The 19,941-nt window shown below is 37.4% G+C and overlaps 1 protein-coding gene across 7 annotated transcripts in view; it reads left to right on the top strand.

The window, feature by feature from the left end:
- Positions 1-19,941, top strand: part of RAPGEF2 (Rap guanine nucleotide exchange factor 2) — a 180,730-nt gene that overhangs the window by 49,198 nt on the left and 111,591 nt on the right. For all 7 annotated transcript variants that reach the window (XM_032185985.1, XM_032185981.1, XM_032185983.1 and 4 more), the window contains exons 2-3: positions 6,142-6,212; positions 11,079-11,135. In XM_032185985.1, the coding sequence (XP_032041876.1) occupies positions 6,142-6,212; positions 11,079-11,135 (128 nt within the window). The remainder of the gene's footprint in view (positions 1-6,141; positions 6,213-11,078; positions 11,136-19,941) is intronic.

Below are 19,941 nucleotides of genomic sequence, written 5' to 3'. Positions count from 1 at the left end.
GACAGCAAAGCTGCTTTGCTAACCAGCAGGTGTCTTCCTACCCTCTGTATGTGGCTTTGCACTCCACCTGTCTCCAGTGCCGCTTGTTCTTGCTTCCCACCCCTCCACTTTCTACGTTTTTCCTGTGTCAGACAGAAGAAAAGGGAGAAACTATGATGGCACCGTGGGGTGATGGTGCTTGGTGGAGCAGCTCTGCTGAGCTGACTCCCTGTGCATCTGTGTCAGGAATTTTGAATTTCCTGATGAGCAGCTTGGCTGGGAGGTGGTGGTGCTGCTCCTTTGGAAGGGGAGGGCTGTGTTGGGCTGGTTGGTGTTCTTGTTATCCTAGATGACACTTGGAAACTGAGTATATTAAGAATTAGAAATTTTATTTTATGTTCAGACAACTTATTAGTTGATTGGTTACTCCTGCCCCCCCCCCCCCCCCCCCCCCCAGTTCAAAATAGTATCTATGTAGCTGCCAATTCAGTCACTTAATTCTGTATTGAATTGGTAATTTTTTTTCTATTACTGTGCCTCTATTTTTGAATGCCACAGATCTCTATGTAGCATGCTGTGCAGTAGTAGGAATAACTAGCAGAAAAATGCTGCTGTAGCTTGCCGTGAAGTTGAAAAGAATAATTTATCTTAAATTTCAGTGTATTAGTTTGTATTCTGGCTGGCTTCCCGTGTGTCAGCACCCCAGACCTGAATATGAAGGTCCTGATGTGAGGGAAACAATGTCAAAACTCTGTCCTACATGACAAATCCTTCATTTTAATCTCCTCAGCAAATTACTGCTGGTATGGCTCACTGATAAGTCCATGCATACCTGGGCATGCTCCTGCACAGCAACTGTGAGAAAGTTTATTTTTTCTGCTGCCGGGAAGCTGAAGGTAGAGTACTTCATCTTCATTTGTGTACAGCAGGGATTTTGGTATCAGCAGGACTGGATTTTTGTGTCATGCTGTAAGTCTGTTCAGTCTGTACCTGGCTTTGCTCCTGACTTTGACAGTTTAATATTTGCAAGGTGTGAGCTCACTCTCAGAGTAAGGTTTTGCCCTGCCTTTGGTTTTGTCTTGCCTTTGGGTTTGTCTGGGATAGCTGAAGTTGCTGCCGTCCTGTCTGCTCTGGCTTTCCTTCAGAGGCTGTGGTCTCTGAAGGCAGGGCCGTGTATGTCCTCTGGAGTTGCTCTTTGTGAGAGCCTGGCACGTTCGTGCGGACTGCCTTGTGTACACAAAACTGCTCAGGAGCAGATGTCTGCTGAGGACACGGACTTTTCTGTTTAAGCCAGATGAGTTGCTGCAGTAGTCTGCCCTGTTTCTTTTGGCAATGCTGGCACTGCTTTGGCCTTAGGGAGCAGTACAGGCAGGTGCTAAATGAATGCTAGAGAAATAAATGCTTGGTATAGGTACCTGAATTGCTGAGGGTCAAATGATTTCAGGTGCTGGATGCAATAAAAAAAGGGAAAAGGACAGGATCCTACAGCTGCAAGGAAAGAGACAAAACAAGACTTCAGCAATGTTGGTTTTGATTGTGACTCACTATTCCTACTGGGAAGAAAAACTGTGCTTGTTAGTATATGATTTGATGGGGTAAAAAAGCATTAAAATACTTGGAAAGGAAGGTTCTACTTGAAGCAAAAAATTACCATTCAGGCAGCCACATTAAAACTACACATGCCCCTTCCCTGCTAGCAGTTTCGTAATGCACGTAAACCAGCAGAAGGCTTTGAGGTCCCACATTCTCTCTGCCTTCATCTCCCTGAGCTTGACATCGTGGTCCTCGTGGTGATGTCTCGAGCGGTGCCAGTGCTGAGCCTGCTGGGGACGGCAGGCAGGGAGCCACCATTTTCCCAGCAGTGCAACCAGGCGGTGTTGACGCCGTGCTTGGCCTGAGAGGTGTGAGCAGGCTGGGACTGCCTGTGCCATGGCCTCTGCTCACAGCTTTTGTCCTCCCTGGGGGTTTGCTCTTAGGTACCTCAGTCTAAGCTGGGTTATTGTGTATTCTGACAAGGGCTGGTCTCTCAAACTGTTGTATAGTCAGCAGGCAGGTTGTTCGGAGCCGGAGGTGAATATCAGGTGCTTTGAGAAGCTCTTTTTCCCTTCCAAGGAAGTAAATTAGGGAATTAGCTTGTATTTTTTTTTTCTTACCCTTTGATTCAAAATGAAACAAGCTACTGTAAAGGTAGGATGAAAGCTTCTCTGCGCTTTCTTGCCATGCCTGCACAGAAATGAGTGAATTTCTCGCTATCAGAGGAACGAATTTCTCAGACAAGCATTTTGTTTTTCAACTGTGGCAAGGATGATGGATGGGTTGAGTTAGGCTGGCATTTCCACATCTTACTACAAAGCAGGATGGAAAAAGTACAAAACTTCTAGGGAGGCTTAAATTTTTCAGTCAAAAGTAGTGAATTCCGAGGTGTATCTATCATTTCAGTGAAGTGAATGTTTCTTAAGCTGCTGTGAATCTGGGGCCAACTTTCTGGTTTTGGCTTGTGTAACTGACACTACCAGCATGTTTGAAACAAATGCAACATCTGTACATAAAAAAAAAAAAAAAGGCAGATTTTTATGAGAAATGAGAACACAGGTAAGGTTTCAGGCTGTTTTTCTACAGACCTAATTGAAGCTGAGCAGTGTTAAAGCTCAAGTCTCCCTGTGTTGTTTTGAAGCATAGTCGGAACTTTAAACTGAGCCAGCTGACACCACTGAAACATAGTAAGAAATAACAGCGAATTAAATTTCAGACTGCTCCACATACAGCAACTAAACATTTGACTTTGGCTGTACTACAAGCTTGTGTATATTAGATTTCAGTCTTCTAGCCTGCTTCTTCATTTAAAGAAGAAAAAAATGCTTTTAAAACTGTGCTAATTTGAACATTGCATTAACTTTTTTTGCTCTTGGAGATTCCATTGACATATTTTTTCAAACTGTTGCCAAGATCTTTATGTAGATCTCAATTCTTGCAGCAAGATCAGCCAAGTCTTTATGTTGTCATTGCAATCATCTTTTTTCAATGGATAAAGTCAGAAAGCAGAAAGCTGGTGGTTTCTCAGTACTTTTTGTATAAATCTTCCTTGCTGTGGCAGAGCATTTAACCAGTTATATTGGTTATGGTGAGCTTTGCTCCTTCTGACTTACAAGCAGTTATAAAGTATTGGATTCCTTTTTTAAATAAGAGAAACTGTGTAAAGAACTACTTTCTCTGAGCTTTCGATGGCTCAGTCTGCCACCTTGTGGTAATTTAAGTACATCTATTGTAAAAACAAAAAACATCAGATTGCTGCTGCCATTTGTATGCTTTTATACATTCTGGGGATTACTGTTAACATGCTGTGGTCCTGAAAACTACTTATCTCAAAAGATGTTTAAGTCCCAATGTTGCTGAATTTAATTGCATCTTTTAAGGATTTTCTCAACTATTCTGCTTAAATATAAAGACAGATTGCGTCCATGAAAGACAAAGTTCTTTTCCTGAGAATTTTGAACTTTTAGCTTTCTGGCAATTGTCTATAATACCAAAATTGAAAAATTTTGTAGCCGAAGCTTGTATGTACGTGTGGAATTTTTTGGGGGGTAGAGGAAAGTTGGCTTTTATTTTGCCACTGTTTCAAACATTCTGAATTTACTTAGGATTTTAAAAGACGTGGTGCAAATATTTCTGAAGGACTCTTGCATTCCATTAACTCATTTTTAATCAAGACGTTCAAACAACACTAAAACATCCATGTTCGATAAAAATGTTTGCTAAGTAAACAAAGCATAGCTTTTCCAGAGATAAATTGAAAACTGAGGTGACTAATGGGGATAATTTATTAATCTTTGGTTTATTTTTTTCAAATTGCTTTCCTACTTTTTAATGCTGCAGAATGGGAGTGTGCAGTGCCTACTGACTGTATATGAAAATATATTCAGTGCTTTTGGATGGCTTTTTTTTTTTTTTTTTAAATCTTGCACAGTTATGCAGAATTTAATGACAGGGTTGAGACTTGAATTTGTTGCTTAAATTTCAGCGCTAAGCTTTCGGTGCTAGAGGGAGCTGTTTCCTGTTAGACACCCTGTGGAAAAGCTCTGCCTGAAGAATGGGCTGCAGCTCTTGTCAGGAGCTGTTGTCTGAGCCAGTGCTGGTGCACATCACCTGCAATGCTGAAATGCCTGTTGGTTTTGACAGGAGAACAAAAGGTCTGTGGATCCCTTTTACCATGCACTTATGCTTTTACAGCTGTGGGTCCATGTAACCAGGCATCTTCATTGGTTCATCTGTTAGTGAATCCTTCGCTGCATGTAAAACCCACGCCACCCTGGAGAAACCTCAGTGCCAGCCCTGAGGGCAAAGGGTTATTCTCCTTTTCAGTGCCTGCCTGTTGTTGCACAGACTTGTGGTAAACAACTTACAGCAGCACCTTCTGACCAGGCTCTTGCTAATAGTGATGGGTTACGTGGAAGTCTGATTCCCAGTGATCCATTCCCAGTTCCCTGGGGCAGCTGGTGGCTTGGGCAGCTGAGGCACTGCAGTGCCACTAGGACAGACAGGCTTGTGGCTCCTGGGGGTCCCTGCAAGGCAGCAGCAGGCTTTTATATGTTTTTATTAGTATAAAATGGGGGTGTGAGGGAAGGCGTAGAACAAACCTGCAAGTAGCTGTTTTTTTTTTTGTTGTTGTTTGTTTGTTTTTTTTTCCTCCTCAAAGCCTCATGTACAAGGTCCCTCCATCCCAGATCATGCATAATTGTCTTTGTCCTTCACTTTGTCCTCTGCTCCTTGCAGGAGGACCAAAGCCTCCAGGGAACAGAAGGACCATAACAGAAGTGAAATCAAAGTTTTCACTTGTGCATTTCTTCTGCTTTTGTGAACTGAGTTTTTTCCTTTTATTTTCAGTGTGAGGCAAAAATCATTCTTTTAGGTATTGAATGAAAGACATTTATTTGGTCTCAACCACTGGCTGCAGCTCCTGGTGTCTTTTCTTATATGTAGAGTGGTTTAAACAAGTACAGTAACACTTACACAATAATATACTAAACTAGATCTTATTTTTATTTTTCTTAATTAACATTAACTTCTCCTGGGGGAATTCAGCACTCAAGTCTCCTCCTGAGCATCTCACATGGCATTCTTTCACTGTGTCTGAAGTATACTGAAGTATCTCTGTACTCACATTCAAATTTAAATAAAGTTTTCCCAGGGACAAAATATTTCACAAAATAGTTTTGAGATTCTGCATTACTTGATAACATATTCTTATAGTGAGTTATAAGGGCGTTAGTTTATTCTCAGCTTTCTGTCAGCCTCAGCTAGTTGTTGTGAGCTACTGCTTTGTTTTTCAATGAAGCAGTTTAAAAAATGGATGGTGAAACAGTATTAAATCCATGAGCCAAAGTTAAATCATCATAGATGTTGTGGGCTGAAATCAAGCTTTCTTAAGTGTAGTAGTGATCTAACATCAGCAAACCCCCTAGATTGATGTTAATTCTTCCACAGTTGCACTGTGGGAAGTTTTAGACTTGGGTGATGTTTTCATCTCTGTATTAATGTTTTTTGTTTTTTTGGCTGGGTATCAGAGTTTCACAGTAAATGTAAAACTGAATGAAAATTTGTCATGTAATTAGTATTTATTATTATTTATTTCATGCCAATAATTGTCTGTTCATGTCATCTTTTTTTCTCCCTTAAGCTTGTGGTTTTGCTTCCATTTGACGAAGGTACAATTTTTTAAACGTTTACACTGGGTTATTTTGCAGACTATTTATGCACTTTTTTCTTTTCCCTTGAACTTAAAAAGACTATTTTCTTGTGAGCTTGCTTTATGGAATAAACGGAAGTTTTTGGGTACACTGGCATTGGGAAGCAGGGTAGTTGCACCGTAGCTCACTGGAATTCTGGACCAGGCTTGTTTACTGAACATGAGCAATGATGGCAAAAGCCAAAAGGTTTTCTGTGTTTGAATTTTGTGATGTGGTCATTAGCACCATCCTTCCCTGTGTTAGTTTCCGAAGTAGAATCAAAGGTATTCATGCAGATTGCATTTGATCGCCTGTAAATGTGTTATTTCCAATATTTCTGCTGCCCATAGCAGGAAAGCTTTAAATGCTTTATAAAAGCAGAATTTTAACAGCTTGTACCAAATTGAAAATCCTAATAATGTTTTCCATATGTCTGCAGGATTTGGAGATTGTGTATTCCTATTTACATGGAATGGAAGCCTTGTCTAATCTGAGAGAACATCAGCTAAGGTATGATGCTTTATAAGAGCTACTGCTTATGTGTAGAAAAAAGGTTTACACAATTGTGTAGAAATAAACATTTCTTACACAATCTTCTATTTAAGCTGTATTTCATAGAAAGCATGGAAATAATATTTTAATAGGTGTTTGTCACTTGCATTTGATGCTCCCATCAAAAAGCAAGAAGTTGGCTGCCAGAATTTTTATTATCCTTTCATTTTATTGAAATGGAATTCAATGATTTATATGAAGGAGTGCATAATTTTTATTACAGACTTTTTACAGAAGTTTTGAACTTGCGTGGTAGTAGGTATAATCAAAGTTGAATACAATAAAGAAAGTGGTAATGTTTCTACTTCAGAACACTTTCAGCTGAAAATAGTTTTGTCAATGCTTTAAACTCTTCTCACTGAAGCTTCTTCTATCATGGGTATGAACCAGCCCTGAATGCCTTTGGGAGGACTACGTAGAAATAATTTTCAATTGCTTCTGATAGCTAGGTGAGTGCGTAGTGTCTTGCTGCCTCTTGTTTTCATCTCTCCATTGAAAAAGGCCTACTGAAATCCACTATGTACCTCAGTCTCCAGATCTTGTGACACCTTGAGTGTCTGGACAGCTAAGGATTTTGTATTGGAGACTCTCACTATACTTTAGATGGTGTCTTTGACAGACCTGCTACTGTGGTTATCCTTCTTGTTTCTTAATAGGACTTCATACTGGAAGGTTTCCTATAGAGAAGCAAATCAAAGATAAATATATGGTAGTCTGGAAGATTGTTTGAGGAGATGTATGGAAAAGTAAAGAGGATAGTCTTCTCCCTGAAAGAGAGAAAGTAGAGCTGGGCAGAGGACAAGCACAATTTACTTTGGGTTTGACTTTGATACCAAAATTTGAAGCTGAATTTTTCTATTGCCATAGGAGTGTTTTTTTTTTTTTTTTTACACTTTTTATCAATTTCCTATCCAGACGATGCATAATTCACAGTAAATCCTCATCGTTATTGATTTAAAAAACATAAGCTTAATCCTCAGTGGCACTCAAAGGCCTGTTGAATTCTAAGTTAGATACTTCATTGTTGCATCAACATGTTCATGATGGCAGACATGACGTTTAGAAAACAAAAATTCAGTTAAAACAAGTATAAGGGTATATAAGGATATTGCTTTGGCCATAAAATTTCTTCCAGGAACTGTCAGGAATTCAGCTGTCAGGAAAAGAGGTTTGAATTTATCTGCCATAAGTGCCATAAGTGAAACAACTTTTTTTTTTTTTTTTTTTTTTTTTTGAAACAGTCACTTTTATTTCATTATTTTTGAAATATTTAAGGCACTAAAAGAGTATATGTTAATGCATTAACAAAGTAAAGAAATAGGAGGCTTGGTAACTATACATTGCACTTGTGTACCATACCTTGAATTCAAAAGCTGGCTATCACTGCATCCATTTATTACTTTATTGTCCTATCACTTTCTTCTTGTATGGGTGCATGTATGTATCCCTGTATGCTCCTCCTGCTTTCTGTTATGGGTGGGTGTGTTTTCTTTTCAGGCTGAGACCTAAAGTAAATGCTTTATGTACAATGTACAACTTCTGGTCCTGAAGGAAAGTCTGCACATAGTCTAAATCACTTAAGTAATGCAATAATCATGGAAGCAGTCTATTATTTGGGTTCTGTTTCAGTTTGTGCTTCCTTTTGTGCAGAAATTTGAGAAAAATTATGTGCTACACATGCAAATGATACTTAGTAAAATAAACAAAACATACAAACAAAAACAACAAACTAATAAATGTCATCATCAGATTTCTTTTCCCCATAAAGCACTTTAATAAAGTAATTTAAATAAAAAAAAAATTCCAGATGTACTTTATATTATTTTTTAAAGACTTGCGTTTATTTGATTTTAAGTCATTGTTTCAGTTGTCTTCACACAAATATCTTACTACCAGCTGAGTCTTCTAAGAGTATTTGGACATCAGTATGTTTCTGGCAGATACAAAAAGGAGGTCTGCACATCTCCTGTATGCTCTACAAGGAAAGAGATTGAACTACTATTATTTTGCATCCTGGGGCTTGCCAACATTTACCGCATCTGAAGATGCTGAAGCAAATTTGGCTTGATTAATGCTCTTAAAAGTTCTAATTTCTGGTTTCTTGCTTCGTCATTCTGTTGGAGTCTTCATTCCCAAGCCAATGTCCTGTAATTGTGAGAAAATAAAAGGTGGACTTTGTCCCAATGTGCTCACGACACATTCTGCAATAGGAATGTTGACTTCAAAGTAGACTGTGTAATTACTTCTCCTTTGAATTTAATCATGCCCTCCTTCCAAAGTATTTTCTGTTTTGCTATTATATGCAAGAGTTTCAGAATATCAAGATATACATAGCTGGAGTTGAACTGATGTTAACTTGTTTACAAAGATCAAAGCATGCACATATGGTTACATGGTATGTTGATTTGTACTTTTTGGCTTCCTGTTCAGAATGAGGTTCTTGCTGAGGAATGTGTGGAACTTGGGCTAGCTCTCCCAGCACAGTACGTTCCTAGAAGAGAGCTTCTGTTTGCAGTGCCATACATGGAAAAGGCTGGATTCCCTGCAGATGTGGGACAAAAAGCTTTTATAGCATCCTTTAAGAAACAGCATTTCTTGTGGCTGTGGGATGCCTCAAAGACTTATGAGATGCATTAAAACTATTGTAGTAAATACAGCCTTCAGTAGTGAATAATTTACCTTGTGGTTTTCTGATGAGCTCATCTTGAATTTATTACGTGTGTTTAGGAGGTGGACAGAGATCACATCTGAGTGAAAATTCAACAGCAGTACTGACCGGAACTAAATCAGTTTTCAAAATACTTGAAGAAATAGTCTATTTTTTACTGTAACTTACAGTAACAGCAATCTCTAACTGTTCCAGTTTAACACAAGAATTGAAATGCTTGTCTACCTTCTGTGCAAGGCATTTTCTCTGCTATTACCATCATAATAATGGTACCAAAATGCTATAAAACTCAGAGCCAGTGGTGAACTTTTGTGACTTTATCAAGAATGTACTTCCTCTGCTTCAAATTCATATGGGAACAAAACTTGCTTGTTAAAGTGATTCTGTTTCCTATAACTTCTACTCTTGGATGGCCTGGTGCCCAGAATCTTTTCAGACCAGTAGGGTACAGACTATCCAGCATGTTTTATAAGCAGTATTTTCATTTTAAAATTTGATAGCTAACAATGACTTTTCATTTTCTTCTGGTATGTTGTCACCAATAACCTCACATCCACTCGTAACGAACCTCTCAAAGCAGAGGACTGGTGAGAGAAGGCAAGGACCCAGGCACTGGAAGCAGACAGTAGCTTTTTGGTTTCTGTATAGTTTTGGCAAGATTTGATTCTATGGTGGGAAACAGTGTCTGAAAAAGAGGAAGCTCTGTGGTTCAAAAAGCTTCTTGCTGTGCAAGGACGACAGATTTTTCATTAGCAGAAAGTTGTATATAATACACAAGACTTAATTATATACAACACAGAAATTGCTTATAAGAGGAGTTCTCGGAGATGGTCCAATGACTAAATCCAAAATACTGTGTGTGTGTGGGTGAAGGTGATTAAGCTTGATTCTTGAGAAAATGGAATTAAGATCTAAATTCTTTATGAAAAATTGATAAATTATCAATTACCACTACAAGCCTGTCACTTATGGACAGAAAAAGCATTGGTTTTTAGTGTGCAGACGTAAGTAAAATTCTGAAAGAGAGGAGGGCAAGGGAAACTTTTAGCAGTCTACTGGCTATTGAAATCAATAAATTAGGAAGTTAGCGTAAACAACAAGAAGCCTTTTAAATAGCACACCAAACCCAAATCAGCTCTTCTCGACCTCATATCAACTTCCTTGAGTATTCTTGCTCAGGCACTTTTGTATGCTTTTATGATACTTCCATTGATAGCCGATCATTGCCACACTGATGACAAATCCTGCAAGGGATGAGAATTTCTTTCCTAAATTTAAATATAGTTTCTTATTTGAATGTTCATATGAGCCTCTTAGGCAAATCTCTGGATGATTCTGTCAAACAGCCCATGTGTTTGTGGTCTGCTTCAGTGCCCTGGGATGTCTAAGGGAGGCAGTGGGTTTTGTTTCTTTCCCACCCTCAGTAAATTACTGCGCCCATTTCCTTAAGACAATAGACAGAAATGTGTTTTTTTCCTTCCCACCAAGTTAATGTTGTGTTTCCTAGTATGTGGAAAGGTCTGTTATAGTTGCTTTATGTTATGCATTCACTATTTGCCTGACAAATGTGGCGTAAGTGTTTTAATCCTCCTCTCTAGACAGAGGATTTTCCTACAGGAAATTCTCTCCTCTTTGAGCCCTCTGGGATTTTAGCATTAAAATCTGTTGGTAATTTTTTAAGTTAAGTTGCTGAATTCTAACGAAAAGATTGTTAGAATTGATTTACCATGATTTTTTACATTGATTTACCATGCAGCATAACTTCTTGTATTATCTATTGAGCTTGAATGTGAGCTAATGCAATGTGATGGTCTGTTTTTTTTAAAGGTTGCATTGTTTCTTCATAAAGCAACATACTCTTATCAGATAATTTTATAAAATGAGATCAGTATCATTTTACCCACTTTATAATTTTTTTATGGGAGCAATTACATGTAATGTCCTAAATCAAATCTGATTTTGGATAAACTAATAGCTCTAATGCTTAGACTTAACGATTTATGGTCTTAAATTAAGAAATTAGCTAAGGTTTAAATTGATGGTTAATTTCTGTAAGGGCTGGAGGCAAATGTGAAAATGCTGACTAACTTCAGAAAGTGAAGTCTTTTGTGACACTGATACAAATCATAATTAAAAATGACTTCTTTCTCTTTCAGACTGATGTGTGAAACTGTTAGATATGAAAGGCATGAAGCAAATGAAGTCCTGTACTAGTAAGTGTTTCCTTCTTCCCTTCATATGGTGTTAATTCTAATTATATTCTGAGTAATTCATTCTGAAGTGTGTTAAGAACAGCATTTCATGCCATCACCCTCCCCCAGTGCAGAGTCTGTAAACATCAGTAAGCTACTCCGTTTTCATCATGAAACAATGGAGAAATTTACTGGTTCTGGGGGGAGAGCTTCTAGTGACTTACTTGCTGAAGTGTATTACATTTTTTTATTCAGTGAGATTATACAGAATTAGTAAGTGGGATGTCTTCTCATTACAATAAGTTGTCATTTGGTTTCGCGTCAGTTTTGTCAAAGTAGTAGTGATCAGCGTCTCGTGCCAGAGGTGCCAAATTGACAAATCTAACGTGGCTTGTAATTAACTGGGATGTGATCTAATGTCATCTCAGATTTACGATAAACATCTGAGAACTGCAGTTTCTTCATTTATACAATCAACTTACTGGTTGATTTATACAATCAACATTTATACAGTCAACTTACTGGTTGATTGTATAAATGGTTAAATAGGTTCATCAGATTTTCATTCATTGCAGCTAGTCCAGGCTCTAAATGAATATTTGCTGGGTTGTCTGGTATTATTTGAATATTAATGCATGCAAAGAATGCACCTGTGTGCCTCTTTTATGCATATGTATTTTTTTCCTGCACTGACCATTGTAAGGAAGATGTGATTGAACAAACTTCAATGCTAAGCCTTGACTATTCTACAAGGTTAAATTAATGTCTACTGAAACATATTAATCATTTATGTATGGGAAATGCACAAGGTCAAAGTCTGTAGATGGGTAGATTATTTTGTAATCAGATCAATATAATCTTTGCAATTAATTTTACAGATTAATTTGCTAGTGGCTATTGTGCTGGTGTTTTGTCCTTCTGTAGGCAGTTGGGTTTTGTGTCCATTATATTTCCCAGAGTTTTTGTTTAGTTGTAATATCTTGGCTCGTTCTAACCATTAAAATTATATGGAGAATTAATCAAGGCTACTACTTACACATAAAAGCAAGGCAGGGAAAGTTATCAGGGAATACATGTCTAAGAAAATAAAATCTGCAAACAAAATTGTGAAATCAGGGTTAACCTGAAGTGCTTTTTGCCAATCCTTTGCACTGATTTACTTTGTCACTCCTTCGTGTGACTTCATCTTCACCTTGGTTGTTTGCCTGTCATTCCTATTTACTCACTTCTTGACATTTTTTTTTCTCCTTGATTTTTTTTGGTAGATTTAATAGGCAGTTTGGCAGTTTCTATATATAGATGCTAATACAAAATGTACTTGCTCTAGCATTTCACATCTCTGAAAAAAAATTGATAAAATCATTCAGTGTTATCTTTTGGGTTCAGACTATTAAATATTAGATCAATGTTTTGAAGTCATGAGTGTATATTATGCCAATCTGAGTTGTAGGTTTATATTTTATTTTAATGGGCAATTTGAGATCTGTGTGGTGAGAAAATCCCTTAGACCCTAAAATCTAATTTCAGCCTTCTATTTTTAGCACAATAAACCTGGAGGGATACCTTTTTTTTGCTGCATAAATTCAGCATACATACAGGGAATGGCATTCTTCTAAGCAGAACTCCAAATTTATAAAGTACACATTGTGAGAAACTCTTAGAGTACTGCAGGGGATAAGCAATATGATGAAGGTTAGAATCAATGCCCTTGGTTATAAGATTCAGGAAATGAACTTGGAGCACACAACCTGGTCGTTTGCATTGAACGTGCCAGAATTCTTCACTCAAAATTCTTCTTTCATTCATGAAGGCTAAGGGCTTTTTTATTTGTTTTTAAATTAAACGGGAAGTCTAAGTCAGCTTTTTTTCCCGGCAATGATATGACTTGCATGGAAATTTGAAATCGGGTGCTAATCTTCTGTGTTCATTAGAAAAAATCTATTAAAATAGCTGCAACTGTTGGAGCTGTTAATTGGCCTGTGTGTGTGACCTCCCTGAGGCACAGCTTAATGTCTCGGTGAGAATAAGCTAAATTCTTATCTGTGGATGCTAACATGAAAACAGATATACTTGCTTTGTTTATTTTATTGAATTTCAGTCATTGTTAAAATTCTGTTTGTACCTGCGTGGTCAGCTGCATTTATAAAAATGGTAAATTTCTGTTGCATATAGGCAATGCTGAAAATACTTGTCTGCATTCGGTATAAACACAGTAAACTTTTTATCCTCTGTTTTTTAAGAAGTTGTTAATGTTCTAAGTATCTCTGTAGATCCTTTTTTATTGGCCAAAGGGATAAAATGGAGCATGTTGTTTAAAATTGGCTTATCTGCATTTACTTTACTATCAGCGGGTGTGCATGGTAGTGACAAATTCTCAAACCCTACGGCAATATCCCTGTTTAAATGGAAACTGGGTTATTAAGAGTGGCAGTTCAGCTCGAGTTATTCTTCATTTGCCAGTCATCCTACTACTTTAATTTGATGGGAGGTTAATGATAAAAGGGCTTAAAACCTTCAAGGCAAAGTTACAGAACTGAGATTTTACTTGACACACATACCTGGCTTTTTTAACCTGCTTCCTTTATTCAAATCTCCCTAAAAATCCCATATTTAGTTTGGTCACTTGATTTTGTGGGTAGTTCAAAGAAAAAAATATGTTTTTCATAACTATGACTATTACACAGTTGTCATATCCAAAAGTAAGTTTCTAATTAACATTTTTCTTGGAAACCAAAGTTTTAGGAGATTTTTAGATAGATGGTGCATGTATCTCTGGAGGGTAGAACAGAATTTTTCAGATCAAAATTTAAATATTTGCTATGGTAGCAGAAAGGGATCTTTGGCAATAAAGATTTTACTTCTAAGCTTTTGATTTTCTTCTTCCCCCCCCCCCCCCCCGTCCTCATTAGTCATACAGTGGCTGGATTTGGTTTTCAGCCATGCTGTTCCATATTTCTGTATGTATTTGAAAGTGTCTCAGTTGCACGAGCCTCCCAAGTCCTGTGTGAGGTGTCCCAAGTACACACCTGGGTTCTCTTCCTGTAATTTTTACTGTTGCTGTAATTAAAAAGCGTGCACATTTGAAACAGAACTTGCCGTCTTCTGTTTTAGATGGAACAAAGTCATTGCCCTATCTAAAGCTGTGTTTTAATATCGTGCAAAAATTTTCTTGTTTGTGGTACAGGAGGATTAGACTGACTGTAGCAGAGATGTTCCTTGGTATCTAGATCAGTGCATCTCAATGCTCTTTGGCTTATTCTTTGTGTAAGGAAGTCTTGTATATCTTTAAGCTTCCCTGTTTTCGTTACTGCAGACATCTGACTGGCAGAAAATATTTAAGTTTTGATGACCTGCTTTCCGAAGTCACTCAGTAATAATATCTTCAGTGTTTTGGAATTGCCATGTTACAGCACAGCATGTTTTTGTGCTTGTCTTTTCTTTGGCTTCTGTGCAGTTGAGCCTGGAGCTCACACAGCTGCTGTTTATGTTGTTTTAAAAACAAGCAAAGAAACAAAAACTCAACCCAGGTTGTTGGGAAGTGTTTTATATTTTTAGAGAATTTTTCAACCTGATAGGGATAAGCTTCTACCTACCATGTGTCCCTTCTGAGGAGATTGTGAGATTCTTAGTTTGGATTTACGCTGGTATCAGTAACAAATTTCTCTGTCTGTAGCAATTTAGTAATATGCCACTTGTTTTGATTGTGTTGATTGTTAGAAAAGAACAAGTATTAAAAGAACTGTACTTGTCTCCTGTGCATCTTGAATTGTAATGTTAAGGTCTGTGGTTGGAAGCATCTCCCATTTAACACCAATGTTTCTGTGTACTCTGATGCCATTCAGTTGTGCAATCAGGCTGCAGAGCAGAGATGGCTGGGGACATCCTTGACAGGCTGCTCTCCTGGAGAGGAGACAGGCTGAGATCTGCCCGTGGGTCGTGCATTGCGCATACAGCTGAGGAAGGATTCTAGATGTAGTTTGTAAAGCGTCCCTGTATCTTAGCCAGACTGCTAAAACGGAGTTTTGTTTGCAGCTGTAGGTCGATGTCATTAACACACAGTTGCTCTGTGAGAGACGGTCAGGTGAGAAATGGATCTGCTGGATTCTTTAAGAATGGGAAACTGAGAGTTGATTTTTGAAGCCCTACAATAAGAGTGATGTTGAGCAAGTTCATGGAACACTCACACTTGAATATTGCCTGAAGACTTTCAAAAGGATAGAAGCAGCAAAAAAAACAACCAACCAAAAAACCCCACAAAGTGGCTCGCCAGTTATGCATAGACTTACTTAACTGTGCAATGAAGCATAAGAAAGATGAGCTAAAAGGTTGCTGGTTAGCTATTGCTGCGGGTTCTTGAAGCAGAACAGCTCTGCAGAGCCCACCTCACTGAAATTGTTTTCTGACACTTGTGTTAGGGAGGTGTGCTTGTATGTTCTGAACATGTTTACAAAGACTTACAATGGTGATCTCTTAAAGACAAGTTATTCTGTATAGATATGACCTCTATATATACAGTTATGTTTTTTAAATATTAAGCTTAAAGCCTACAATGTTACAGAAATAACTGAGGAGTGTGTAAGGATCAAGCTAACATTTCAATTAGTGATATTCTTGGTGATCAGTAGTATTTACTCTCTTGTATGCTTAATGCTTTGCATGTAACCAGACTTTTTGATTTTGACCAGGAAGTACCTTGTTTTAGAGACTCTAGGTCACATTTCTGCAGTTACTGCTTTTTTTTTTTTTTTTTTTTCATGAATGTTATTGACTTCAGAAAATCCCTACAAAAGGTATCTTCCTTGATCCTCTTAGGAATATGAGGCATTTTGAAAATGATTTAAAATGCTTTGAACGAACAGTAAACTCAGAATACATCTGTTTGAGGAATCTCTCTGTATCGGCATCCTAATTTTCAGGTAGACATCATCAGGCAATAAGTATTAATTCTGCTTATGCGTCCGTAGATTTCTGTGGAAGTCATACAGTAGTTTAATAATGCAAAGAATTGCCACAGCATGACTGGTCTATTTTTTCCTTTTTTTTCCCCCTACCCCCTAAAGTATTCCTAAAGGTGCATTATATCTGCTTATAGTTGGGCGGTTGCCCAAGTAGCGTTGGGATACTGCCAGTTCTGCACTGCAGTAAATCAGCATCCTGAATTTATACATCTTCTTGTGGATACGTTTTCAATGAGGAATTTCTTAGGCAATGTATATCATTAAAACAAATAAATTCAAGGACTTGGCAGTTAGGTCTCTGTAAGCAGACACAGGAATCAAGGCTTCTTAATAGTGTCAGTGATCGATGTTACAGTCTGTTGGCTTTGCATAGTCAGTTCAAAATTTGTGTTATTGTTTGACCTGATTTTGAGACTTTAAGACTAAAATGAAGTTTTTGAAGGGATTTTAATTTGCAGCTTCCTCATGTTTTACTAAAGGCTATCAAGTTTTTATCACTGCTGTAATTTTGAGAATAAAAGCCTTGATTTTTGGAGAAATATTGTAATGGAATAAAATTTAATAGCAGAGTTGTCTGACTATAATGACCACAGAATATTTTGGTTGCAAGATCATACTATTTTTACTACAACTGTCATCCTTTTCCTTATGATTTAGGAGACTATATTTTTTTTGTACTGAATTTCTCTTCTCTGACATCAAGGAGCAGTAATTCACGGTCCAAGTTTGACATCAAAATTTCAATGACAATATACCAGCTAGATTAAATATATTTAAACATACAAAGTTGCATTATGTATTTAATAATCATCTATTTAATCAGCTAAGTCTAACAGACTGGTACTTGCTAACGAAACTGCAATAATCAATTTGATTGAATTTTGTTTTCTTTTACTGACATTCTATTTTAAAATGGAGAGATTATAAATAAATGAAATACTCTGAAGAAAACCATGCTCCTCATGATATGCTTTCATATACACTGAAGAATTGTTTCTGGGACTGAATGCTTCATTTATTCTTTGTTTCCCGGTCTTGCTACCAGGAGATAAGACACCAGTTTTCATCAGATGTCCATTAATAAAATATAACCACAGGCATAAGTTGAAATGTCCGTGCTAAGATACGCATTTAATGAAAATTAGAAGCTCTAATTTGAGTTAAGTTTTATCACTGGATATAGTTTGACTTTCTTTTATTTAAAGATAAGAATAAACATAGCTTGAATGTGTTCATTTAAAAAAAATATGGAAATTTTATGTCGCAGACATTCAGTATCCAACGTTTTATTTCTGTGTTTGGGATATACTTCTTAATGTCACGAAGCATATTTAAAATGCTGTTGCAGATACCAGATATCTGCATAACTAACTAACTAAGATTACAGACAATTCTGACAATGAGTAAATGATTTTTTGATTATTCTGAGTATTGCAATGAAGGAGTGCTAGTGGGTAGACTTTTTGGGCAAAGAGATGTCTACCTGAGAGAACTGTTTAACTGGAAGACGTTTGACATACCAAGCCACTTCAGGGCTGAAAGTCTAATTGTGGCAATGGTTATTCAATTAAACAAATGCTCCACTATGTATAGCTCTCAGCATACAGAGGATAGTTCAAATGAGCAAAGAGAAACAGACAGATTAATCTGCTGAAACAATATCCTATGGAACATAAGCCTGCAGAGCAATGTTCCTTCTAATTTCTTCTTGTGTAGCATTAAATGCCTGAAGGAGGTCCCAGTTCTGACATGTCAAATTTCCTTTGTTCCTCAAGTGGAGACCTGGGAGTATGAACAGTGTCTGTTCTGAATTATTCTGTGTTTGCGCTCTGAAATGTATTCAACTCATATTGAGTACGAGTTCATAGAAGTGTAATCTGCTAGGTACATCTTGGTTTGAGATATAATTTCTTTCATCAAAATAACTACAAAAGTTGTAGCTGTAAGAGCAGTACTATATACAGTTTAAACAAATTTTGAATCGTTTAGTAGTTGAAAATTTAATGATCCACCAAAAAAAAAAAAAAAAAAAACACAAAAAAACCCACAAAAACAAAAAACAAAACAAAACAAACAAACAAACAAAAAACCAACAAAGTAGGTCTTCCACAACCAAGAAAATGTTCTTGCCAATTTCTTGATGTTTTCTGTGAAGTAGCTTGGAAAATACAGATTGTACCTCTGAATTGGAAAGTAACTTTGTTGGGTGTTGATATTTGATGCAGTGGTGTTGCTGAGCACTGGATTGAATACCCAATGTTGAAGGGAGAATGACGCTTCTGTTGTCAGAGCTCAGCAGTAGTTACATGCAATCAGTTTCCGTGCTTGCTTCCATTGAGTCCTGTGTACTCTTCGACTTCTTTGCTGTTTTAAATGTGTCAACTGAGAAATATGATGAGAAAGTGGTCGAGGCAGCAAAGACTTCTGTTTAGCATATGCTTTCAAGTCCAGATGCTGAACATTGCCACTGAAGTGAAGTCTCATTTGACAGAAATAAAGCATGTTTGACAGCAACCATCACAAAGAACTGCAAGTTCTCACCCTAGTACGTGTGTGTGACATTCATTGTCCCAGTGAAACCACACGCACTCAAGTAGTCATGTGCTGAGCATGATTCATTGTTCCAGAGGTTTTGGAGTGCAACACCCCAACTTGAGATGAGAGAATTAAAGGTATTGCAATGGCCCTAATTTGTAGCTATTGCTAAAGACTTAAAGAAAAGTCATGCATCAGGATTTGTTAGGTGTAGGATAGGAGAGGTTTTACTACAGACAGCGTGGAGATTGGGATTTACTGGGTCTTTCAATAGGTTGAGTCAAATCTTCATTGTTTCTGAGCATTTTGGAAGTTTTTTCACTACCTTATTTGATCAGGAAATCCAAAAGCTAATATTGGAAAAACTCCGCTACTGTATAATAATGCCCTTCAGAATTGGTATGTGTGGGGAATGTGTATTGAAACAAGTTACTTTTTGTGCATTTTTTTAATGTTTTGGAAACATGAAGTTTCCAAACTGGATGGTTTGAGTGACAACTATGAATTTACTTTGCAAAGTTCTGTCTTCGGCTTTTTTTCCTGTCAGTTTTGAAGTTGAGAAGTACGTTGTCTGGCTGCAGGTTGTAGTTGCGTAAAAAGGACTACGTCAAGGAAGCTAGGGAGGAAAATTTAAGGGAAAGATATTACAATCCAGTGTCTGGATTTCCTTTTCTAGTTCCTCAATTCACGTAAGTCATGCTCTTCTTCATTCCGGAAAATTAAATATAGATTCTCCAGGAAATCTCCTGCCCTCAAGCGCTGTAATATTAGGGTCAAGGTTTAAAGTAGCTTTATTTGGGTTTTATACAGCTGATTTAAACGTAGATTATAAAAAAAGAAAGTCTGCATAGTGGTAACTATTCTGGTATTGGCTTTGTTTTGCACCACTTTCAGGTTAAAAGACCATTAAATTGTGGTACCTGAGTCCTTTTGTTGTCTTCATGGAATAAAAACCCTGTCTTCTGCTAAAGACCACTTCTTGTTCTTGAGTTTCAGATTTTCCTCTGCACTGCAGCTGAGTGCTCTTAAAGGATGTAGGCCCATGAGCAGTAATGTAATCCTAGTGTGGTAACACAAGTGTAATTGTAGTGTGACTGGTATCCTGCTTATAGCCCTGCTGGTTCTGTAAAGCTCGGATGGGAATCCCCAAGGTTTAATTGTGTTCTTGTTGGCTTTAACATAGGTAGGACAGAATGACTACGTGTGTTAATTTTCTCCAACTGCCTCTTAAGATTTGACTTTTGGGTTGATATAGTATCCTGCTGATTCTCAGCAGGATAAATTGCCTGTGACATCTTTCTTAGTAACAAATCGTGTTTTCTGTAACTTGGGGA

The sequence above is a fragment of the Aythya fuligula genome, chromosome 4, assembly GCF_009819795.1.
Source record: "Aythya fuligula isolate bAytFul2 chromosome 4, bAytFul2.pri, whole genome shotgun sequence".
In the NCBI taxonomy this organism is placed as follows: domain Eukaryota; kingdom Metazoa; phylum Chordata; class Aves; order Anseriformes; family Anatidae; genus Aythya; species Aythya fuligula.
Note: the sequence above shows the minus strand (reverse complement) of the source record. Positions and strands in the feature narration are given on the sequence as shown.